Source organism: Vulpes vulpes, chromosome X, assembly GCF_048418805.1.
Source record: "Vulpes vulpes isolate BD-2025 chromosome X, VulVul3, whole genome shotgun sequence".
Taxonomy (NCBI): Eukaryota; Metazoa; Chordata; class Mammalia; order Carnivora; family Canidae; genus Vulpes; species Vulpes vulpes.
The window spans coordinates 41,959,108-41,983,959 of NC_132796.1; the positions used below are offsets into that span (position 1 = coordinate 41,959,108).

General features: G+C 50.1%; 2 protein-coding genes across 5 annotated transcripts in view; both read right to left on the reverse strand.

The window, feature by feature from the left end:
• Positions 1-493: 493 nt before the first annotated feature.
• Positions 494-5,707, reverse strand: PIM2 (Pim-2 proto-oncogene, serine/threonine kinase). Its single transcript, XM_025982452.2, has 6 exons — positions 5,404-5,707; positions 5,158-5,267; positions 4,386-4,436; positions 2,316-2,688; positions 1,705-1,881; positions 494-1,619 (listed from the first exon to the last, which is right to left on the reverse strand). Exons 1-6 carry the CDS (start codon positions 5,462-5,464, stop codon positions 1,456-1,458), a joined length of 936 nt encoding a protein of 311 aa, XP_025838237.1. The 5' UTR covers positions 5,465-5,707; the 3' UTR covers positions 494-1,455.
• Positions 5,708-7,323: 1,616 nt separating this feature from the next.
• The window catches only part of OTUD5 (OTU deubiquitinase 5), a 29,433-nt gene continuing 11,904 nt past the window's right edge, over positions 7,324-24,852 (reverse strand). Inside the window, exons 2-9 of one of the 4 annotated variants that reach the window (XM_072743407.1) lie at positions 24,633-24,723; positions 16,333-16,397; positions 16,087-16,243; positions 15,845-15,993; positions 12,031-12,234; positions 10,222-10,423; positions 10,022-10,135; positions 7,324-9,714 (exon numbers count right to left, since the gene is read on the reverse strand). In XM_072743407.1, the coding sequence (XP_072599508.1) occupies positions 9,593-9,714; positions 10,022-10,135; positions 10,222-10,423; positions 12,031-12,234; positions 15,845-15,993; positions 16,087-16,243; positions 16,333-16,397; positions 24,633-24,723 (1,104 nt within the window). In that variant the 3' untranslated portion in view covers positions 7,324-9,592. Of the gene's footprint in view, positions 9,718-10,021; positions 10,136-10,221; positions 10,424-12,030; positions 12,235-15,844; positions 15,994-16,086; positions 16,244-16,332; positions 16,398-24,632; positions 24,727-24,852 lie in introns of all 4 variants that reach the window. The other 3 variants (XM_072743406.1, XM_072743405.1, XM_072743404.1) reach the window with 3 other exon arrangements.

Here is a 24,852-nt window from a genome sequence, read left to right on the forward strand (position 1 = left end):
TGGGAAACGACGAAGGGCAGGGAAGGCTTTTGTCAGTGTCCACCCCCCCCCCCCCACTGGTGACCCTAAAGGTCTTTTTTTCCCCTGTGGGAGAGGGCTTTATTTTCCTCCCCTGGAATGGAGGGGGGCAGTTTTCTCTGTCCAGACAAGCCATCTTTGACTGGGGACAGATCTCAAACATCTTCAGTGTCTATAGTATCTCCACGGTGCCCTTCTGTACATCCTGGGAGCTACGTAAGAGCTGGAATGGGAGAAATCAAGTTTTTCTTTGTGGTCTCGCTTAACTGAACCCATAAAAGAGCTTTAGGATAGTACCACAAGGCTAAGGCTTCCCAAGGGCAGAGGAGAGATCCAGCCCACCTCCCTCATGGCTCAGCACACAGCAGATGCTCCGTAATTGCCTCACCCCATCTACAAATGGCCAGTTGCTTCTGGTTCTATTACATCTATCAAATAGTGGGTTTCCTTGCTTAATTTACAAATGGCCAGTCACTTCTGATTCTATAACATTTATTAAATAGTGGGTTTCCACACATGGCTTTTTAAATAATCCAGGCAGGGGGAGAAGGAAGAGGAGGACACAGTTGGAGCTCCCTTCCCACCAATACATAAGTATTTACATTTCAGCAACTGGATAATCCAGGCTCAGAAGGAGGCAGCAAGAATCCGAAAAAGATGGAGAGGGGGAGCCCCAGGAGAACAAACGACAAGACTTATTTCCCCCACCCCATCCCCCAAAAAACCATCTACCCCATCCTAGCGGACTCTGGTGGTGTCCATCTCCCATTCCTTCCCAAATCATGGAAGTAGGGTTCTCCTCACCAGAATAAGAGCACTTGGGATAACAGAGTAGGGTCCCCTCACCAAAAAATAAAAATAAAAATAATAAAAATAATTAAAAAATAATTTAAAAAAATCCTGGGAAAACAATAGGGCATTACCTCTCCCAGAATAAGCAACCCTGGGCTGAGGTAGGCAAGCAGCTTGACTGAATATAGGACCCTGGGCTAGGGGGAATGGGTCCCTTTGCTAAAGTAAGAGCTGCTGGGGCATTGGAAGGAAAGCACCCTTGCCCAAGTGAGAGCATTTGAACTAAGTGTGTGTGGTGGTAGCAGGAGGTGCCAGTGTAGGGGTTACAACTCATCAGAATAGGAGTCCTGGGGCTCAGAATGGAAGGAACTTCAACCAAATAAACACCCTTAGCAAAATGAGAAACAAGGAAGCCCCGCCCCCTCCAGAATAAGAGACCATAAATTCTGGGAGGAAGGCTCCTTAGCAGGATTGGGATGGGGAGTGGGCAGACTTGGCTTATGTCTCCTGACCCCTGATCCCCAATCTTTGACCCTAGTAACACTGGATTTTAAATGACCTGTATAACCAGGTCAACAGATGTCCATCTATCCCTGTGGCATGCCATGGGACGGCTATTCCAACTAGTGGGGGGCCTGGCTAGGACTAGGGCAGCAGGGACCAGGCCAAAGGGGTGGGACCCCCCTTGGGGGTATTGAGGGGTGCATCCTCAGCTGGGGTCTGCATCCAGGGGTCCAGCAGTATCTCCTCCAGTGAGGGTCGGGCAGAGGGTTTGGGGGCCAGGCACCGGCGGATTAGGGCACAGCAGTCTGCAGATCAGAAGCATAGGAGATTAGCAGTCAGTTGGGGGCACTAGACCCTGGGAAGAATGGCATCTACTGGTGAAGGCCTCACCTGGGGAGACATGGGCAGGGAAGTGGAGCTCAGCCTCCAGAATCTCCTGGTCCCTCTCAAATGGAATGTCCCCACACACCATGTCATAGAGGAGGATACCCAGTGACCAGACAGTAGCTGGGAGTGCATGGTACTGATGACGAGAGATCCACTCTGGGGGGCTGTACACCCTTGTCCCTGCACACAAGACAGAGATTAGACCACTCCCTGCTAATGCCCTTCTCCCACCCCACCCTCCCCAGGAAGCATGATCCCCTTGCCAGAATTAAGAGAACTCACTATCCCCTCACCAGAATAGGAGTTCTTTAACTATAACAACAGAGTCCCCTCAACAGAAAAAAAAATCCCTTACAAGTAACAAAGGATCCCTTTACCAGACAGAAAAGGAACATTCTGGATAATAACACACCCCCTTCACCAGGTCTGAGCACTGTCAGAAGATGGACAAGGCTTGAGAGCCCCCAGTATTAAAACTCATAAAACACAAGAAATTTATAAAGGTACAATATAGATCAAGGAGCACAGGCCACCCCAGCACTAGATGTTAAAGATCCAGAGACCATAAAGATAAAAGGTAACCCCCCCACACTTGAGATTTAGGGAAGACTTACCATCAAAATCAGTATAGGGTTCATCATGAAGCAGGGCACCGGAACCAAAATCAATCAGTTTGGCACAGCCCCGGCGGAGGTCCATCAGGATGTTCTCATCCTTGATATCACGATGGACAACTCCACGAGCATGGCAGTGGCGAACAGCTGCCACTACCTGAGCAAACAGGCAGCGGCTTCGGCCTTCACCTAATGGGCCCTGCTCTGTGATGTAGTCAAAGAGATCCTGGGCAGGCAAGGGCCGTTCGAGGACTAGCATAAAGCCTTCTGGTGTCTCAAACCAGTCAAGCAGGCGGATCACGCCAGGGTGCCCACCACCTGCACCCACCTTCCATAGCAAAGCCACTTCCAGGGGGCATGTAACTGAGTCTGACTGTGGGGGGAGGGGGGAAGAAAAGAGAACACAGACATCAGGCCAGCAACTCTTGAGGCTGACTTCTTGCCTGAACTTACATCAAAGCCCATCATGCTCCTGTGTGGCCTTCAGCAACCCACTTCCCTTACTTGAGCCTCTCAGTTTCTTCGTCTGAAGGGCTCAAACATAGCCCCTGGAAAGGTGCTTTGAGCCTATGCATATCTGGCATATTATAGATAGGAGCTCAGTAAATGTTTGAGTAAATGAAAGTAGTTCTTTTAAAAAGGCCTTCTTGGGGCACCTGGGTGGTTCCCTGTTGAGCATCCAGCTCTTGGTTTCAGCTCAGGTGGTAATCTCATGGGTCCTGGGATCAAGCCCCACATCGGGCTCTGTGCTCAGCTCCACAGGAGTCTGCTTGAGATGTTCTCTCCCTCTGCCCCTCCCCCCACTCTCGCATGCATGTGCTCTCTCTGAAATGAATAAATCTGTTTTTGGTTAATAAAAGGCCTTCTGCTGAAAATGCAACTGATGAACACTATTATGTAATAATGTATCTTTTGTTCACTGGCATCTTAGATTAGAACAGTGCTTTACATATAGTAGGTGCTCAATAAATGTTAAACAGTTGAAAGCACTTTATAGCATGGTCTGGCACAGAGTTAGCAAGCAGTAAATACTATTGTATAATGGTTTGTGTTTTGTCACTGACTATAACACTGCGTGGTAACAGGGTCAGGCTTCATACATATTATTAAATAGGTAAAAGCAATGAATAGAAAAGGACTTGGCACAAAATGAGCTCTCAATAAATGTAATATTTTGCCAAATGCCTAAAATTGTGCCTGGCACATAGTAGGTGCTCAATATACATTTCTTAAATATCTGAAAGTGATTAATTGCAAAGGAACAAAGTAAGAACTCAATAATACTATCATGTGTTTTGTCACTGTCACTAAACTAGAAAACTGTCACTGTCATCTAGAACTGTGTTGAATGCAAGCACTTAGTGGGCCATGGAACACAGTAACCTTTGATGATGAAGCAAAACTGGAGACACACAGTTCTCAAAAAAGGCAAAAATGCTAGGCCACAAAAGCCACCCCATGCTAGAAGCCCGGTGGGGGCCCACAGACAAGCCAGAATCAGCTTTCCTGACTGAGGTGGGGCCCTCTCCTGGCCAGTCCTCTGACATGCACAGCCGCAGACAGGTTTTCTCACGGAGATGAAAATTCCGCTACTGCGCAGGCGAACCTTCTCCCTTCGGGTCCCACAGCCTGCGCAGGCGCATTCTCCCCCAGAGTCCGCCAGAGGGCGCTCCCGCCCCTACAACTTGCCCAGACCCGCCCTGTTGTCCGTTAGCGTTCTAACGGCCGAAGAGAAGCAGCCACCGTCACCATGGCAACCAGTGACCTCTGCCCCTCTTCCCCCACCAGCATGCCCTGCGGGCAGCCCCTGAAACAGTGTTTGGAGGGAGGAGGAGAAAGGAGGGTTGGAGGGGGAGAATCCAAGGGCCCTAGGGGAGCTGGGGTGAGTCAGAACAGTATGGAGGTGTGGATGTCACTACAGGGGAGTAAACACAGGCTGGTAGGAGTGTTCTCCTCACCGTTACAGGGCCCACGGAATCATACAAGCCCTAGAAAGGCAAGTGGTGGTGGGGGGGGTGAGTCCATCTTCAGAGATGGCGTCGCCAGGTCAGGGACTCCAAAGACACTCACCAAGGGGGACCAGCCCAACACACGATTCCGGGGGATCACTTTGATGGCCACCTGGAGAAAAGGGCTGAGGTGAGGGGGCCAGCAGACGACCCCCAGGCCCCTCCCAGTCTTGACCCTCACCCTAGGCTTTCTGGTCCCAAACTCGCCACACGGCAACCCAAAATGAGCTGGAGCTTCTTCCCTAGCCTCCAAGTCCCCAGAACCAAGTTCACCTCTCCCATCATCCTTGGCCCTGGGTTCTCCCTTTTCAGGATTCAGAACCCCTCACTCCAGGTCCTGAGTTCTGAATTTCTTAATACCCGAAGCCCTTGACCTTCCCATCCAGCTCCAAGACCCCCCCAACTCTGTACCGGGGTCCTGGTCCTCAGGACTCCACGCTGGACACCTGCCCTTGAAATCCGCCAAATCTCAGCTCTGGGCCTCCACCTTCCCACACAGATACACATCCCCTGGATCCCAGGGTCTAGAGTCCTTACGACCCCCACTCCTCAGCCTCACTTCCTGGACTTTTAGAATCCCTGCCCTGAACCCCCGCCCCCCATATACCCACTTGGATCGCCACACAAACAAGCGCGCGCACGTGCGCGTGCTCGGGCACCCCCACCAACCCGGATCGCGGTCCTCATGACCCTACCACGCACACATTGTCGGCTCATCCCCTGGTCAATCAGCATCCCAGCCCGGGACTCCCGCCCCCGCCACACACACGCACACACAAGGACGCACACACACACAACACCCCTGACCCTCCCAAGACTCTCGTGGTTGATACCTGGAGTCGATCTGTGACGCGATGTCCTGCGAAGACGGTACCAAAGCCCCCCTTACCAAGGAGGGGGCCGAGTCGGTACTCAGCCTCGAACGCTTCGCGATCCTTGCCTCCTACGCAGGCGGAGGCGAGGAAGTCAGGGTGGCTGCATGCAGAGCCCGACCACGACCCTCTCCCCCCTCCCCCCCCCCGCCGCCCTCAACCAATTCAGCCTGCCTGGCCTAGTCGCGGTAGGGGAGCCTTGCTCACCTGGCGGCGGCGTGGGGGTCACGGGGGCCACGGGGAGCCCTTGCAGAGGCTTAGTCAACATGGAGGTGGTGCTGCGCAGATTGAGCCCGCTGAGCCCGCAGGGCGTGGACGCCCGGGGTAGCGAGGCTGGGGAGCCAGGACTTGGGGGCGCCAGGGTGGAAGGCAAAGAAGCTGATGGCCCAAAAGCGCCCGCAAACAGCGCAACGTTAAGATTCGACGCGCGCGCCAGCCCCAACGCTACTGAGCCGGGGCACGCGCCTCCCGAGAGAGTCGCCCCGGGCGACAGCCCCGCCCACTTGGCTTTGATCAATCCGGACGCGGCACCTGCTGTACCGCAGCCAATCGGAGCCAGTCCTTATTTGCATACCACCCTCAACGTTTCAAGTACCCCCCTTATGCAAATACGTGCCCGGATCTTCCACGGGGGCCGGGCCCGCATGCAAATGTGGGGGGCGCACCCGAAGAGGAAACTGGTTCTGGGAATCCCTTTCCAGCAACCGCATTTGTTTTGGTTGTTGTGCGGGGTTGTTTTTATATATGTGTGTGTATGTGTATATATAGATATAAACTTAAAAAAATAACTGCACCGCCTCCTTTCCCAAGAAGTTGGTTTGCAGCCGCTGCTTCGAGATTAGCGCAGAGTTATCTCCGGGCTTCTAAGAATCCGGGCCTGTAGCCACTCAAGACCCTGTCTCCAAAAAGGAGACCAGCAGCCTTGCCCCAAAACTGAAGCCAGGGATCCTGGAAGAACCTGTCCAGCTTTCAGGGAGGGGTAGCTCCCCTACCACCGCGGGAGACGCTGGCCAAAGACAACATTCCTACGCCCTGAGGCGGAGGCTTATGGGGTGTTTTGGGGCCCTTAACCTGGGCAGACCTGGCCACGTCTAGCCAGGACCCTAATCCCCCAGCACGTCCAGAACCTGGAATGGCAGAGGGAAGTGGACCTTAGGTGGGGGTGGGATGCTAGCAAGTCAGAGTGATAGTAGCTTGGGGGTATGCTTCCAAATGACAAGAGATGGGGACAGAACGAGCTCAGGCAGGTGGTAAAATACCCTTAGTCACAAATTTGGGAAAAACAGTTGAGCCTCACCCCGCAGGAAGATAGAGATGCACTCAAGACTCGCACAAAAGTACCATGTGATATACATGAAACCTACAGACACATTCATGTAAACTTGTCCTAGATACACATGCAGCAGACATGTACTGTCACAGAGACTGATGTCCACTGTTGGGCAGCCATGCTGCCACTTATGTCCCAGAATGTCACCCAGAGAAACACTGTTACAGACAGGCACTCCAGAGAGATACACACGGACCTATGTTGCCATGTGATGACACAGAAATATCTTGTCAGGCACACCACCAGAACTTGTCACGAAAATACTGGCACCATCAGACATGCACTGTCACAGGAAGATTTGTACTGTCCCAGAAATGAGAGACCTTGAGTCTGTCACAGGAGGACACACACAGATGCTCCAGAGACACACAAGTACTGCTCCAAAGGCAGACATAAGTAATTATGCGACAGAGCCACATAGATAGGCACTGTCACAAAAACAGACATGGATAGACCCAGACACACACATACACCAGCAAACATGCAGTGTTGTCACTGAAACTGTCCAGAAATAGCTACCCAGAATCTGTCACAGGAATACAAACGGACATTCACCCTATCAGAAAGAAACCACAGATGCGCTGTCACAGACAGACCCACGCAGACATGCACTTGTCTTAGAAACAGACATAAACTGTCAGAGATAGAGTCCCACACTCAGTCACCATCTGACACACCTGGAAAGAAGCCCTTGTCACACAACGTGACACTGTGAGGTGCATGTAAAGACTTAGACTCACTGAAGTCAAACACACACAGACACCACCCAGAAAGCAAATACACACATATACTCTCCCTTATTCATCCAATATTTATTAGGGGTCTACTGTAAGCCTGCCAGGCCCTGGCAGGGGTGCAGATATTAGAGATACACAGATTAAGTTAGGCATCACAGCCCTTGCCCAGGAAGTGAATCACAGAGTTATTGGGGAAGGAGTAAAGACATATTTGTGGATAGAGATGGGAATATGGATGGGGTCACACAGGGCTTCTCAAAAGGTGACACTACCCATCTTGAAGGACAAGGTTGGGGGCTCAGGATATGGAAAGGGCAAATTCCAGGCAGGGCCAATGAAACTGGAGAGAGCAGCAAGAATAGGTAGGCAGGGGCCAGATGGTGTAAAAAACTTCAACATTAGGTAAATAAATACTAACTGCTAACATTTGGGCTCTCAGAACATGCCAGGCACCATGCCATCAGACATTTTATGTTGACCACATGCATTCTCTCTCAATGCTCACAACCAGAGAGAGCGTGAGGTAGTAGACATTAATCACTCCTGTTGTACACATGGTGGGACCCTTGAAACTCAGCCTGTGATTTGGCCAAGGTCACATAGCTAGAAAAAAACAAGGTGGGTTCCAAACCAACTCTCCAACATCTGGATGATTGACTAGTGGATTCCACAGATACCCCACAAGATGGCCACTCAGCCACCATGCCTTCACTGGCAGAGCTGGACATGCATCCTTAAATAGGGGCCTCATTAGCGAGGCACAGCAATATACACTCTTGACAAAAACCTGGGGGCCAGCCATCCTTCTCTGCCTTGGTTGTACGCCAAGGAAAGGCAGGGGCATGGATGTCAGAGGACTGGGAACATGAACAAGAAAGGGTTTAACCATTCCTTACACCAGAGAGGCCCCTCCAGTCAATTCCACTACACTTACGTTGATATGAAGCATCCGTTGTGCCTTTCCAAAGCATTTCTACATCAAATATCACAAGGAAAAAGCAAACACACATAGGGAAGGAGGCAGGCAGTAAAATTGGAACTTCGGTCCCAGCCCTCAAGCTCCTAGTCCTCTGCTCCCATCACAACCCAGGATACAGGGTGGGCAGGCTACATGTGACAGAACGGAGGCAGGGGCAGCAGGCAAAGATGGAGCTTTCTTGGTAATAACAGGTCCAGAAGTTGGTTTAGTAAGCAGTGAAATCAAATATGAACAAACTCTGGGCCCACAGACAGAGCTTACTGGAGAGCATGCAGCCCTCAGAGGTCAAGCCAAGGCCTAGGCCATCACCACCTCTGCCCAGAGGCCCACCCACCTTGTGCCCCACATAGAACAGAGGCGCTCAGGGGAAACTGACATTTGGTTTTATTGTGCCAAGGACATTACAGATGGTGGATCTTGTCAACACCTGCAGGGCACAGGTGTCCCATCTGCTGAGGCTGCGCCCACTCCCCACGCTCAAATCCTGGGCGGTAGCAGCCATGATCCTCAAAGGTGCCCCCCACCCCAAGATTCCGAAGAGACCCAGTGGTAGTAGTGGTGGTGGTGGTGGCAGTGGTAGTGATGTGGAAGCAGTAGGAATGCAGCAAGGTCAAGAGTCTCATTGTCCAAAGCCCACAAGACACCTGCCCCCTGCCCCCACCCCGGCTTGCACTCTAGACCCTGCCTACCTCCACAGAGCTGGAGGCAAGAGACAGTAACCACATCTTTGTGCCCCCTCTGTCCCCATGGCCTGTCTGCTCCCAAACCAGAGATGCCGCCTTCACAGAGCCACTGCTATTGTCTACATCATTTTGGATTGGTTGATTTTATAAGATAAAAGTACATTTTAATAAAGAAAAAAATTCAACATTGAAGGCTCAGACATTCTTGGGGTACTGGGAAGGGGAATTCCCACTTCTTCCTCCCACCTCCCCAGCATCATTGTGGAGGCGGGGTGACAAGTTTTTCTGATCTTGGAAGGAATGGGGGGCAGGGAGACTTTCCTCTGTCTGAATGTCTCTCCTCAGGGGCTGCCTGGCTGCCAGTTGGTTTGTTTCTGTGTGCCTCTCGCCTACCTTCGGCACCCTTGCCCAAGTCCCCTGTGGAATGCAGGGATGGTGCTGTGCAGGGGGCAAGAGGGCACGTCAGCTGGCGAAGAGACAGGTGATGGTGGTGGTGGCAGCGATGAGAAGGGGTGCAGGGGTGGGCCAGCCAGAGGGAAGTGGGGAGGAGGGAAAGGAGGGGAGAGAGGGAAGAAGGCAGGAGGGAAGAAAGCCAAAGAAGGTGGGGCGGCACCGGAGGGCAGGAGTGGTGGGGGTTGGGAGATGGTCTCCAGTCTCTGGGTCTCCATCAACTCTTGTCTGGGGGTGGATCTCTGTGCACTTTGTTTTTCTTCATACTGTCTAGGTATTCCTGTTGGGACACTGCCAGCACCGATGCTAGGATCTCATCATCATCCCAGTCATTCAGACCTGCTGGGCAAGAGGAAGGAGCAAAGGATGATGGAGCACTCCCAGCCCACCTTCTCCTTACCCTTTGCTGATTCCTGGCTCGAGCGATCCCATCCAGGTCCCTCTATGCTTCTTTCTCTACAAGAAGGCTCCCCCAGGCCTATGAAATCCCACAGATTCCCTCTGGACACATCCTTTGGGCCTGAAAATTCCCGTCTTCCTGGGGAGATGGCCAGAGGCTCCAAAAGCCCCCTCTCAGGATGTGCTGCTTCTTCCCTCTCTCCCCAGCTCCCAGCTGGCCCCTGGCCCCTAGATAGAGGAGGCTTACCAAAGGCAGAGGGGGACATCTGCTGAATGAGGGCCCGGCACTCCAGAGCAGGGTACAGGGACACGAGGGGGGAAGTAGCTCGGTCAGCCCCTGCCGAGAACTGGCTGCTTGTACCTGGGGCAGAGGGACAGTCAGAGGTGGAGCCCACAACCTAGGCAGCACTTCCTAACCCAAGCTTCCCCAGTCACCAAGTCACTGACCTGGTGCACAGGGTGAAGGAGGTTTGGCAAGAGCTAAGACAGTGCCTGGGGAAGGGGGCTTGATGCCCAGCTCGGCGTGCAGCTCAGGATGCTCGGGTGAAGAGGCTGAACTCCGCTGCCGCGGGGACCGGCTGGTCCACTCCTCCAGGCCACTGGAGGCTGCTGCTGTGGCAGAACTGCATGTGGCGCTGGCTTTCCGGGGCTGCAGGGGTGGGGGCGGGGAGGAGGAGGAGGAGGAGGACGACGACGACGACGACGACGACGACGACGACAACGACGACGACAACAGAACAGGACGAGGAGGTTGATGACGACGACAAGGAGGAGGAGGAGAAAGAGGAGGAGGAGGAGGAAAGGACCAACGCAAGTCATGAGCTGCCTCTGCCCCATCCCTGAGGGTTGGCTCCCTCCTGGAATCCTGGCTGTGATGACCACCATCATTCCTGGTCACACAGCAGACCACAGGACAAAGGTAAACTTCTTAATCCCACCACCCTCACATCCTTACAGGCAATCTGGCAGGAAACCCGTACCCCCACCTTCAAAATACATTCAGACTCCATCCCCTTTCCTCATTCCTCCCTAGCCAGCACCACCATCCACCATCCGTCACCACTGGGACTAGAGGTAAGACTCCACACCTCGCTGGTTCCCTGCTTCTTGCCCTAAACCCTAGGCTCCATGCTGCCCTAGCTATCAGGAGGATCCTGTCCCTCCTCTGCTCACAACCCTCCCAAAGGCTTCTGCCTCACTCACAGTAAAGGCCAAAGTCCTCACCAAAGCTCACAAGCCCCTTCTCAATCTGTCCCCACCACCTCTCTGACTTCACTTACTATAACATTCTGCTCAACCACCCTGGCCTCCAGGCCACTCCCAAATCACCCCGGGTATGCATTCCACCTCAGGGTTTTGCTCTAGCTGGCCTTCTGCTTTGCCTGGCGCATGCACTTAGCTAACTGCCTCACCTTTTGCAAGCTTTTGCTCACATCTCACTGGCTCTGAGGTCTGCCCACCCTGACCATACTACTTCATATTGTGAACTCTCAGCTCCCCTCAGCCCTACTCATTCTCTTTGCCCTGCTCTACATGTTTCATCTATCCCACCTCTCAACTAGTCTATTCATTATATTTACTGTTTATTTTGTTCTACTCTGCGAATATGTAAGCATCACAAGCACAGAGATCTGGGCCTGCCTGGCTCACCAATGTACCACCCATATACTAAGAACAGTGCCTGGCATAGACCTGCAATAAATATTTGTTGTAGAAATTACCTGACTCTTGCCAACACCTACAATCACTCTAAACTCCTTGTGATTCCTCAAATGCCTGCCTGCTTTGCCCCATCCCTGCCCTAAAAATCCAACCTTGCTGTGTGAAGACTGACCAGGGCGCCCATGTCCACTGGTCCCCCAGCCAGGGTCAAGGGCCTCACTGATGTATCTGTCTCCCTCAGTAGACACGGGATCACGGAGAGTGGAGCAGGCCTGACCGGATTTTACATCTTCAGCCTAGAGCCTGACATAGAAGGACATTCAACAAGAGCTTGTCCCTCTAGAACTATCCATCAATCCCCACATGTCACCACCAGTGGCTGGCCTCCCTCACTCCTTAAGACCTTGTTCGGCAAAGGTGTTGAGAGTTCTAAGGCACGATGCCAAGACTAAGGCCGAGATGTGGTACAGACCAGGCTGAGAGCTTCCTTCTCTCCCAGATGTCAAAACTGCTTAATTTCTTCTGCCTGTTTGGGGGCAGAGCATGTGAAGTAAGGGGTTCTTGGCCAGGCCAATAACAGAGCCCAGGACCCACCTGGCTGGGGCCGCGAACCTGGCGGGCCTGTTTCTCCTGATCCCGCAGCCACTGCAGGTAGGATTCTCGAGCCACCTGCTCCTCAATGGCCTCATTTGTGGCCTCCCAGTCTGTGGCCCGCTTTTTGTCTTCCAGCATCTGCTGTTCAATCCAGGACTCCTCTGATGTTTTTATGGCATTCTTCATCAGGGACTGTTCTGCAAACTACAAGGCAGGGAGGAACAGGGATGTGGGGTGACACTCAACTCTGGCCATGAGCCAGAACTAGTTTGGGATTATGGGCCTACAGGCCCAGAAGAGAGGAGATAGGAAGGCAGCTACTCTTACTAACAAACCCCCTGAGTAGGCTGCCTAATTTATCAAGAAATGGCGGGAGGCAGGTTTGGGTAGAGGGACTTGTCATTCTAAACTTCTATACTTAGAAGCCCTGCTCCCAACCCCAAGACACCTTGAGTGAAGTACTCTGCCTGGGGCAGCCAAGTGCTGGAATTTAAAGATGCCTCACCCAGCAATGACTCAGTTTCGTAATGCTGAGGCTGTCCTCACCTGTGTCCAGATGGGACCAGAAGAAAAGATCACCTGAGAAGTTAGCTGTGTGTCCACAGGGTGAAGGGAGTATTTGGACATTTAAGGGGACAGGGAACGGTATCATCGCAGGAAGAAGGGGTGTGAGGAATTGTGGGACACTGTAGGAGAGTGCTTTTTGTCAGGCTATGAGATAAACAACAGCATTAAAAAAAAATGAAGTAATAAAAAAATACCAGAGCATATTCAAGGCATTAAGTATTGCTCAGTGAAACTCTTAACATTATTTTAATGCAAATATACACACTACACACCCATGTACGTGTGCACTAAGTTATGATGTAAAATGTAATATTTTACCTATGCATAGTAGTCCAAAAAGTATGTAAAACTCTAAGTTAAAACAAGCCAATTTAAAAACACACAATTTCCTCAAAGAAGATATTCAGCTGGCAAATAAGCACATGAAAAGATGCTCAACATCATTTGTCACTAGGGAATTGCAAATTAAAACCATGAAGTCTGGGACGCCTAGGTGGCTCTGTGGTTGAGCGTCTACCTCTGGCTCGGCATGATCCCAGAGTTCCAGGATCGAGTCTCCCATCAGATTCCCTTGTGAGGAGCCTGCTTCTCCCTCTTCCTATGTCTCTGCCCTCTCTCTGTGTGTCTCATGAGTAAATAAATAAAAATCTTTAAAAAAAAAAAAAGTAAAACCATGAAGTCCTTTGCCAGTTGGGAGACCTCAGTTAAGAACTGTAGCTTCATAGAGATATGGATGGTTACATAAAGAAATATTTCTAGGTAAGTGTATACACATGGGTTAGTAACACAGATATATCTCCTTGCTCTGTCAGCTGAAAGGGCCTAGAAGCAAGGACACCCCAGTGGCAAGGAGCACACTCAGTATTCAGATCTTGGTTTCTAGTATCATTCCAATAAAAGGAACCAGGGCTCCTTGGAAAAAATGACTGGTTCTAGAACTGGGGCAAGAAATATACAAGATGAACTTGGAGCACCTCATAGTGCCAGAAAGAAAGTGTTACAAAATGAAACAAAATAAACCAACAAAAAACAAAAATTAGAAAAAAACCCCTAACAACTCCCCATCACAACGATGTCAAAGAGGTGCAGGAACCAACTAAGAGACCTCCAAGAGGCAAAACGGAAACAATGTGAGCATCAAAATTTATATTTTGGGTTATAATCCAATACTATAAGTATAAAAGAAATACCTCAGTCCATACTGACTGAAATAAATGGGAGACAAAGGACAAATTTCCCTTGCAGAAGAATTCTACATAATTTATGTAGATACTCTGCCCTCAAGAAGATGGAGCATAACCTCCAGTTTTTTTAAGTGTGGGCTGTACATCATGACTTCCTTCCAAACAGGAAGGTATGGAAAAAGGAAATGGAGGGGGGGGGGGGAAGTAATTTTACAGTGGAAAAAATCTGACAAAACTACTACTGCCAGGGATCAAGGTCAACATCAACAGTCATAAATCATGTTCCCAGTATATACCGTTGATATGATGTAATGACAATGGTACTCTACCACTGTGATCTTCCTCCCTAAAACCCATAATCCCAGTGTAATCAATGAGAAAAACATCAGACAAATTTCAAAAGAGAACTATCCTACAATATACCTGACCAGTACTCCTCAATATGGTCAAGGTCATCAAAAACATGAAAGTGTGAGAAACCGTCACAGACAAGGGAGCCTAAAGAGACATGATGACTTTAGTTAGTAATAATGTATCAAATGTATCAACATTTGTTCACATATTGGAACAAATGTATCACAATCCTCCAAGATTCCTTAGTAACAGTGAAACTGCTCAGGGGGGAGAAGAATACATGGGAACTCTGTAGACTATCTTCTCCATTATTTTGTAAATTTAAAATCATTATAAACAATTATGTCTACAAACAAAAACCTTAAGGCATTCATTTTTTAAAAAGGGGGAAAAAAAAAGGAGTGGGGCGCCTGGATGGCACAGTTGGTTAAGCTCCCGATTCTTGGTTTTGGCTCAGGTCACGATCTCAGGGTCAAATCAAGCGCCATGTCAGGCTGTGCGCTCAGCACAGAATCTGAAATTCTTTCTCCCTCTCCCTCTGCCCCTCCTGCTCATGCATGCTCGCTCTCTCTCAAATAAGCCAATCTTTAAAAAAAAGAAAAATGAGTGATCAGACCATGAAAAGTCATAGATCATTCTTAAATTTAAGTACATCAACTTATGTGAAAGAAGTCACTCTGAAAAAAACTACATGCTGTTAGGATTCTAATTCCATGACATTCTAGAAAAGGCAAAACTAGAGTCTGTAAACAGATCAAAGATAAAAAACAAGGAAATTCAGAGAAAGTGTCAGAGCCAAGAGGAGCCAAAGGAGACAGGACAACTAAATGTAGTACGGTCTCCTGGATGGGTCCTGGAATAGATAAGATCATCAGGGAATGACTGAGGTCATTTAAATAAAATATGGTCTTTAGTTAAAATATCAATATTGGTTTAGAATTGTGATAAATGTTCTAGGCTGATATATTAATCAGAGTGGGGAATATGTAAATTCTCTAATCTCAGTAATTCTGTAAATCTAAAACTATTCTAAAATTAAGAGTTTACTTAACAAAACAAAAAAACCTACATTGGAGGGCGTGTGTTAGGGTGTGCATTTCCTAAAATGAGGTAGGGGCACTTTCTGTTTGTAGGAAGTGAAACCTGAAGAGAAGATAGCAAAATCCCCAGAAGATGACTGTTTATGAGAGAGAATGAGAATATGTCAGCATATGCTGGAAAATGTACTGCCACCTTCTGAGTGCCTACTAGGCCACAGGCCCTGTGTTAGGCACTTTCTGTATCTGCCGAGCAGCCAGCCCAGATTACAGGTATAATCTGCCCTAGGTCCCACAGCCAGTAAGCAGTAGGGCCAGGCCTGCTCATCAAGTCTCTGTGACCACAGCTATCTAGAACTGCTGAGCATTAGAGGATCCATGTGGGTGCCAAGATACCCAGACCAAGCCTGGGTTCACAGTTCCCAGGTGTGCCCCAAATGCCAACCCTCAACAGGCACAGAAGATGAGTAAAGCCAGCTCAGACAGGCAAGAGGAGACCAAGGAATGAGCCCCGAGAGATCACCTTGTTACTCCCGAATTTTATAGAGGTGAGACCTCAAGAGCAACTCCAGGGGACAGGGCGTTTTTGTGGGCTAGGGCAGAACTAAGACCTCAAAAGAGGCTTCTGGCCTCTATGTCTAGCAGTCATCCTGGGCATGGGGACCCACTTACCCCTGGTTTGAATGATGGCAGGCCTAGCCCCACACCGATGGTGGCCTTGTTGGGATTCACCACTGAATTGTAGTGGATATTCCGATGGTAGCTGACGCGGATGGGTTCATCCTCGTTTTGATGGATCCCATGGAATGTGTTGATGGGTTCTACAGAGAGAGAGAAGGAAGGAGCATCCACAGTGGACCGGGCAGGCTCAGATCAGGGTCAGCCAGCTGCTCATCTACCCACCACAGAAGTACCTGTGCTGTACTGGTACACCTCCACGGGCCGGTTGTACATCTCTGCCATGGCCTGCATCTCAATGTGGTTGCCATGGCAGTTGTTTTTCCGCTTCCTGTTGATGTAGGTGGTGAAGTCCTCTGTGACATAGTTGGAGAAGTAGTCAGCATTCTTCATCTGCAGAACAGATCGGAGGGTCAAGGCCTGTGCAGGGAGGAGATGCAGCTACTCTGCCCCCGCCCCAAGGCCTCTGCAGGGTCTCTCACCAGATAGTCCATGCAATGCTTTCGCACAACCTCATGCATGTCCTGGTCTCCATACACCTGGTCAGCTGTGGGGGCAGAAGAAAGGAGAGGCAGGGGTCAAGAGCTACCACCAGAGAAGAGTTCGAAGTCATGGAATATCCCTGGGGGTGGAGGGCTGGGGCCAGGAAAACTCCTTCTCCTACGCTATGGCCTGGAGAGTGCCTGGCTTTGTGGGCTGGAATGGGGTCATGGAAAAAAAAAAAAGAGACAGGCAGGAACAGTCTTTAAGAACAAAAGAGGAAAAAAAAAAAGAACAAAAGAGGGCAGCACGGGTGGCTCAGCGGTTTAACACCACCTTCAGCCCAGGGTGTGATCCTGGATCACGTCCTGCATCAGGCTCCCTGCATGGAGCCTGCTTCTCTCTCTGCCTATGTCTCTGCCTCTCTCTCTGTGTCTCTCATGAATAAGCAAATTTAAAAAATTTAAAAAGTAAAAAAAATAAAATAAAAACATTATAAAAAAAATAAGAACAAGAGAGTACAGGCCTCTCGGGCAGATGACTTTGTCCAGGGCTTGCCTGGCTACTCAGACAAGTCAACAAACATTTTAAGTCCCCTAAGTGGCCTCGAGCACCAGCAATTCCACACTCTCCCCCTCACTCTTCACATGAGGAAGCTGAGGCTGAGGGAGAGTATGTGGCTTCACCAAGGTCACACAGCAAGTCAGTCTGACAGATTCAACTCTAGAATTCAGTTTTCCTGACCCATGGGAGCCAGCATGGCCTTCTTAGGTTAAAAAAATAAAAAAGAACAATAAAAATAACTGGGCTCCATGCCCAGTTCTGCCAGATACTAGTGAGCTAAACAACCAGAGGCAAGCAGCCCAAGTGTCCTGAGCCTCACATGCCTCACGTGTAAAACAGGAATAAGCAGGATAACTCCCTGGCAGGTCTTCTGTAGGATCAAGGAGATAATGGGTGTAAGGTGACCAGCACTAGGCTTGGGACAGAACAGTAACTCAGAGTCCCCTACCCGTAGTGGGACTGGAAGTGGGGTAGTGTGAAGGTGACAAGGGGGAGTAAAATCCTGCCCCTGTCTGCAAGCAGCACACCATCTAGCAAGAGAAATAAGACACAGGTGAACATAACTTAAGCATAATTCAGGAAAGGCAGCCTATGGCCCAAATGGTCAGTCATGGGGTTTTGATCAAAGAACGAACCAGGCTCCCCCTGCCTTACTTGTGGGATCTTCACCCATGCCATTTCCTCTTTTCAGGGCATTTTTTCCACCATTCTCGGCTGCCTATTTGTCAGAAACCCATGTATACTTTTTATTTTTTATTTTTTATTTTTTATTATTATTTTTTTTAATTTATGATAGTCACAGAGAGAGAGAGAGAGAGAGAGAGGCAGAGACACAGGCAGAGGGAGAAGCAGGCTCCATGCACCGGGAGCCCGATGTGGGATTTGATCCCGGGTCTCCAGGATTGCACCCTGGGCCAAAGGCAGGCGCCAAACCGCTGCGCCACCCAGGGATCCCCCATGTATACTTTATATAGTTTTCCACCCCTCCCACCCTCCAGAGCACTTCTATCACCAGATTTATCAAAGGTGTGTGCAGGCTTCCTCTGCCTGACCACTCTGACTCCCACTGAGTGCCGAGAGCAGGTCACAGCCAAGTCCACTGCAGCTAAAGGCCCAATACAGTTCGGGAAATGGGAAACAGCCTGTTGTGTGGATGGACAGGCTGGGGGAGCCAGGGAGCCTTCTCCCTGGGAAATTAAAGTGGGCTTGAAGACAAGGCACAGCCTGATGTCCACTGGCTAAGACAAAGAGAGAATTTCCCTGGGGCAGGGGCAGGGTTCCACAGGGAACACCCCAGTGTTGTTCCATGACCGCCAGTCTACCTTTGAATAATCGTCAGAAGAATGCCTTCACTGCCCTCCCCCCTCCCTCCCTGGAGGAATCTATGAGATAAGGAGAAAAAGGCTACTCTGAGATAGAAAATGGGGCAATGGGGCCCATGCCTATCTCAAGGCCTCTCTCGGAGGTGCAGAGACCGGAGGGGGAGGGGAGTTGTGAAGGCAGGAAGGGGTAGCCCCTTCACCATGTAAACAAGGATGTGGGTTCTGCGGCCACACTCTCCCCTACCCCCCCACAACAGCACTTCCAGCTAGTCACGTGCCCTGGGCAGAGGCTGCGGCCCCCCTGCTGCTGCCTTTCTTAGAAGCTAGGACCACAGAGCCCGCTGTGGCTGCCTAGGGCTATTTATGTAGAAGGAGCTTGGGGTGCTGAGGAGGCAGTGCTGCCAGCAGCTGCAGTAAACAGGAACTGAGATGGCAGCAAAGGGGTTAAATAGGGGCTGGCCTGCCAAGCTCAAGGAGGTGGCTGAGAGGTTCCTCAGAAAGGATCAACAGGCATTTCCTGAGAGATGGTTCTACCTGAGGTGCCAGATGCCAAGAAAATGGCAGAAAGGGGAGACTAGAACAGGGAAGGGAGCTGCAGGAAGCTAACAAAGCACCCCAACCACCCCCTATCCCTTGCCATTAGCCCCACTGCCTAGCAGAAAGGCTTTGCTGACTCCTAGCTGTGCGGCACTGGACAAGGCCTTCTCGAGCTCTCTAGGCCATAACGTCTTCATCCATAAAGTGGGGAGAATAACTCCTCTCCCTTTCACAGGGGGCTGTTGAGACCAGGGGTAGGGTTTGCTGGATGCCTAAGGTGTACCATGTGTTCAAGAAATGAACCCAGGGGCTCCCTCTGTCTTGAGTGGACAAGGACTCTTTCAGGTAGCTAACCCTCCCCAAGTCAATCAGAATGTCACCGGAACCACTTATTATGTCCTTCCTCATCTCTGCTGCACTTCCTCAGCCAGAAGAAAGCCCCGGACAAGGAGTCTAGGGTGTCCCTCCTCATACCAGCAGGTCCTGCTCACTACCTTTCCTGAATCCAAAGATCCATAGGTCTCCATTCTGTGTCCATAGTTCAAATCTTCAGCAATCACATTAACATTAAACCAGGAGTCTAGGCTTCACACAAAACGGGGTCCTTAAGTGACTTTCTCCACCCACCTGTAAAATACCCTTTCTTTCCTCAATCCTGAGATGCACTGACAGATGGTACTGTACATGTGTTTAAAAGACAGCTTCTGTTGGGTGGTGGGAAGCAGCGGCACCACCCACCTCACTGATTCTAAGATATACCCTAGAGTTTTGGGATCATAAATGTGGAAGAAAATATGTGTATCTAAACACCAAGGAAACCGAGTAAGAATACATCCCCAATGAGAGAGAAAAGGATCTTTTCAATGATATTAAGGTGGGATAACCATCCAAGGCAGGGATAAAACACAGCAAGTCCTCCCCATTGAGGCAGTGCTTGTCTGACTTTGCTAGCCCCACCTTTGTCCTCCAGAAAGCTCTCCTCCCCTCAGTGAGTTGGCACTGGGGACAAGGGGCTAAGCTGGACTTCCCTGTGGGGGCCAAGGTGGGGAAAAGGGCCCAAAGGACCTGCAGAGGTAGGGGAATTCAGAGACCTTGTTTTGATAGAAACCGAAACTCCTCTTCTTGCTGACGCTGCACTTGTGGGCAATCCGCACCTGCTCTCCCCTCCCAGAGTCCAGCTGAAGGGGGTCCCCCACTACCCAAAGAGGGCTCTATCCCCAACCCAAAGAGGGCTCAGAAATCCTCAGGACGATAGCAGAATTGGTTCCACCAAGGCCTTTTCACATTCCAACTTATCCTATCTTGACCCAAAAAAGCTCTACTTTACACAGGAGGAATGAGATTGAGAAATATGGCACAGTTGGCCCAAGGTCACACATCTAGGGACGGTGAAGGTAAGGCCAGGCTCTCAAAGAGTTTAACTGGTGACTTCAAACACTGATGCTCCAGTGTACCACTACTCCCAATCTAGCTGTCCCCTTAGCCATCTGCCTGCCTAGAGAAAGGCTTGATTCTGCCTGCCTCAGTTTCCCTACCTGCACAAGTAGGAACCAGCTGGAACCCAGGAAAGGCCTGGGAGTGGGCAGAATTTAGAGAGGTCAGCATAAATCTTACCTCCCCACACCCCACATCTGTCCTTTCTCTGAGCACGCTGAGACACCAGCATAGAAATACACATGTGCGTGCACACACACACACACACACACACACACACACACACACAAAGCCAGCAGATCCTGCCAAAGATGTTCCCTGAGCCAAATACCCATATCACCCTCACAACTACAGAGACCTATCCCATTCAATAACTAACTACCCTTGCTGCTAACCAAGAAAGACTAAAGGCTGGATGAGAGACAAAGCTGTACAAAACAGCACCGCCACCTCCTTCCTACCCTTTGCCATGGGAGGGAGAAACAGCTGATAGCTCTAACAGACTTGCCTCAACCTCCTTCCCCTACTGCCTGGGGGAAGGTCCTCCAAACCACTGTAATCCCTCCTCCTTAGGCTCCCTAAAATAGCCACTATTTGCCAAAGAGTTATGTGGAGAAGCAAGGCAGGAAAGCCTGGACTATCTAAAGGTGTTTAATTAAGTACAGGGCCCTACCATTTGTTTTAGAGGCACCTGGGAACTGCCTCCCCACCAGGTTGCTGCCTGCCTGCCTGCTAGAAGAGCCACAGCAAGTTCTGCTGAGGACAGAAAAGGAAGCCTGGTGTCTGCAGGGAATCTAAAAACAAACCACACAAATGTGTGTACACACAGCAGCAGGAGGAGACAGGAACTTGATCTGTTCCCCACTTGCTTCCTGGCCCAGTGGGAATCCTGGCCTCACTGAGGAGATGAGCCAGGAAAAAAGCCTCACTTGCCTGTCAAGGAGCTGCGGTGTATACCTGGCCCACGACCCCAAATGGCACACCTTCAGTGGGGGGAGACACCCTCGGTGAGAGGAAACACAACTCAGTCCTCTTAATAGCTTGGTCTCTGAGATGCCCACTCCTCTACTCAAGGATTCCCATGGCAAAGATGGGAAGACTAAGGAAGCAGGGCAAAAGAGCCCAATGGAAACTGGTGTACATAATAGTCCATGGGAATCTTCTCCTCCTGGCCTAGTTCAACCTCAAACCGGTGTTCTGACGCTGGCTATGTGACCAGAATAGGGTCCTGGCTTTCTCGTAAGGGCTCAGTTTTCCCATTTATAAAACAGTCAAAATTAATTGAAAATCCATCCTTCCAATGCTGATGGTCCAGGCTAATGTTCTGGGCCCCATCATTGTAACATATACAGCTCCAGCTGCTTCCCATGGCCCAGAGAGACGCATGTGTGGCCTTCACTTTGCCTACAAAGGCCAGGGCCAGAGGTTTTTGCTGAGTATAAGTTATACGGGGAGAGGGCAAGAGAGCGGCAGACTCATGTTTCCAGGAGGTTATCTGAGCCTAGAAGGGGCAGGGTGGGCCACAGGATACCTCAAGAACTCAGACTCCTACTTCCACTCCATCCATCCAAGCCTTCACTGATGCTCACAAGTCCCCAACAAGGGGTGCTGGGAAAGAGCAGTGAACACTGGTTCACACTAGAGACACCCACACCTCAGAGGCAAATCTGAGGGTAGAAAGCCACCTGCCTCAGGATTCCCAGCAGTAGAGGACCACAGGCTCCTAAATGGAGGAAGTAAGGCCCAGAGAGGTCAAGGAATATAGCTGAGGTCACCCAGCCAGTCAATAGCTAAGCTGAGAAGCTAGGGCTTTCCCAGGGTCATAGAAAGAACATGTCCTTTGGACACCTGTGGGTTCTCATGCCAGCTCTACCACTAATGACCCTGAGCATATCATTTCCCTTTCCTGAGCCTGAATCTTCTCCCATCTCATAGAATAATAATCCCAATTTTGCAGGTGAATCTGAAGCACCCAGCTGAATGCCAGCAAACAAGGTCAGGGAACAACAGAGCAGCCTGTGTGTAATTCCCCCTCCAGCTCCAGCCTTCAGTTATGTGCTTCTTCCACTATGAAACGCGTGGCAGGAAGCTAGAACCTGTAGGCCTCCTCATCTGGAGCTCAGGGCAACTGCCACCAGTTGCTTGTACTGTCCCAGTACAAGCTAGGCTGGAAGCAGAGGGGCAGTAGAAAGCCTGAGGACAAAGTCCCCTTCCCAGGCACATGTCCTGTGCACTCTGCCTCAGGGAAACCTCCAGATGAGGACTAGAGACCCAGGGGCCACGCACTTCCAGGGGGTGACCATGGGGCTTCTGAGGTTTTACAGAGAAAAGCCAAGGGCAGCCCAGTTGGGGGAAATGGGTAGCCAGAGTGCTGATAGGGAAAGGCCTTCAACCTGCCACGGTCACCTCTTCCTGTAAGCTCAGGCCCTTTACTGGAAGGCCCGAAGAGGCGGGGAGTGTGGGGTGTCAGAGGATGTTTGAGGAGGTCAGCTGGACGGACACACATGAAACTTTGCTGTTGATATGGGTTACTGCACAAGCCAGGTCCTTGCCAGCCCTAACATCTGTCTCAAAAACCACCCTAGACCCAGGTGCCTGGCTGTATTCTCTTCCTTTCAGTCTACCAGCAGCCCCATTCGCCCCCATATCCATCCTGAGGGTTCAGCATAGGGCCTAGCACATAACAGGCCCTTACCTATTCTTTCTTTGCTTTCCTTTGGCCCAAGATGCCCCAAAACCCAGTTCTTTCTCTAGGAAACATCCCAGGGAGAACACAGGCTTGAACCACAAGTAGGAGTGGGATTTTCCCAGACTGGCAGAATCTACTGCCTGAACTCAACTCTTCTGCTTGGCAGAACGAAGAGGCAAGCACCCACCCCACTCAACTTCTTCCACCCATTTGACAAAACATTTGTGGTTTTGAGACACTAGTGTAAACAGTATTCAGACTTTACCATCTGCTATCCTGTTCCCTGGGGGTCTACTAGGTGTCAGAGGCACTGAAGGAATTTACTGAAGTAATCTCATTTAATTGTCACAACTCTGGGTCTTTGGCCTCCGTTACAGCTTCAAAAACAGGCTCAGGGAAAAAGAGCTTTTGTCCAGGTTCATACCAAGAATCAGTGGCACAGTCAGGAGTGGAGCCTGAGTCAGTCCAGCCCACCAGTAGACATGGGGGCTAGCCACATGGTGAGAGAATAGCAGACCTTGTAAAGATTCAAGGAGCCCTTCATAATCAACACCATTTAACAGATTTTTGGAAAAATGGAAGTTTTTGAATCACGGCCAGAACTAGAAGACAGGGTTTCTGACTCCTACCTCAAGGCTCCTATCAGAGGGCCCTTTTCCCTGAGAGATACCACAGCCCCAGTGGAAGGATCAAATCACATTACCAAAGTTCCCCTGGATGCTAGCACAAGACCTTCAAACTGCCTGGGTCATAGATTCAGAGCCAGAGAGGCCTCAAAAGATGTCACTCCAGCTGGACAGTAGATGGTATGAAGAAATTATGAATGTTGTTAGGTAGAATAATGACACCGGTTATGTTAGGAAAGAAAGAATTCTTATCTGTCAGAGAAATGTACATAAATGTTTACAAACAAAAAGATTCAATGTTGGGGTTTTGCTTTAAAAATGCTGTTTCAGGAGAGTGAAAAAGAGTGGGCAGTGTAGTGATGAAACAAGGCTGGCCATGTGTTGATGATTATTTTGAAGATGAATAATGGGTGTATACGAGAATTCACTATTCTTCTTTTGTGTAAGTTTTAAAAAATTCTATGATCCCAGGGTGACAGCAGTGTACTGTGGTTAAGAACATGGGCCTCAGACTAACCCAACCCAGAGACTTCCTTTTTTTTTTTTTTTTAATTTTTTTTTTTTATTTATTTATTTATGATAGTCATACAGAGAGAAAGAGAGAGAGGCAGAGACACAGGCAGAGGGAGAAGCAGGCTCCATGCACCAGGAGCCTGACGTGGGATTCGATCCCGGGTCTCCAGGATCGCGCCCTGGGCCAAAGGCAGGCGCCAAACCGCTGCGCCACCCAGGGATCCCAAGAGACTTCCAATTCTACTATCTTACCCTGGGCAAGTCACTTCTCTGTTCTAAGCTATTTGTCTCTTCTGACAAATGGAAACCACAATAGTCCCTACTTTTACCTAGCTTGGGGAAGAATGAAAAAAGGTTTCCTTTGGTGTCTGATAGTACAATCTGTCCCTAAGTAACATTATTTTTATCACTATTATGGTTATTATTATTACTTTCACACCACTGCACTGCCTTATGACCAAAGGATAGAGGCCAGATACTAACTTGAGGCTGGGGCCCGGAGTCCCTGAATCACCAGTAAGCTCAATCCTCAGCAGTCTCAGAGATTACTCCTAATAAACACTAGAAACAGCTCAGGGGCAGCCCTAGGCCCCTTGAAGGCTGAGGCAGAGACTCACCTACAGCCCGGAAGAGACAGGCGCCGTCCTCCTTCATTTGCTTGATGATGAAGCCCTTCTTGTCTCTCAGGGCCTTTTCAAACCAGTGCTCCTGCTGGAGGAAGAGGCGGGGGTCAGCAACAGGAAAGGCCTGTACCCCCTCCCTAGGGCCCTGCCCTCCAGTTCCCAAAGGGCCTGGCTAACTGGCTGAAAGGACACTGGTCAGGGTCAAGTTCCCAGC

Excerpts from the sequence above, each read along its gene's own strand:
- PIM2 (XM_025982452.2), bottom strand. The coding sequence starts at position 5,464 with ATGTTGACTAAGCCTCTGCAAGGGCTCCCCGTGGCCCCCGTGACCCCC. Across the intron at positions 5,268-5,403 it reads GACCCCCACGCCGCCGCCAG|GAGGCAAGGATCGCGAAGCG; the intron begins GTGAGCAAGGCT and ends CCGCCTGCGTAG. Across the intron at positions 1,882-2,315 it reads ACCCTATACTGATTTTGATG|GGACAAGGGTGTACAGCCCC; the intron begins GTAAGTCTTCCC and ends TCTTGTGTGCAG.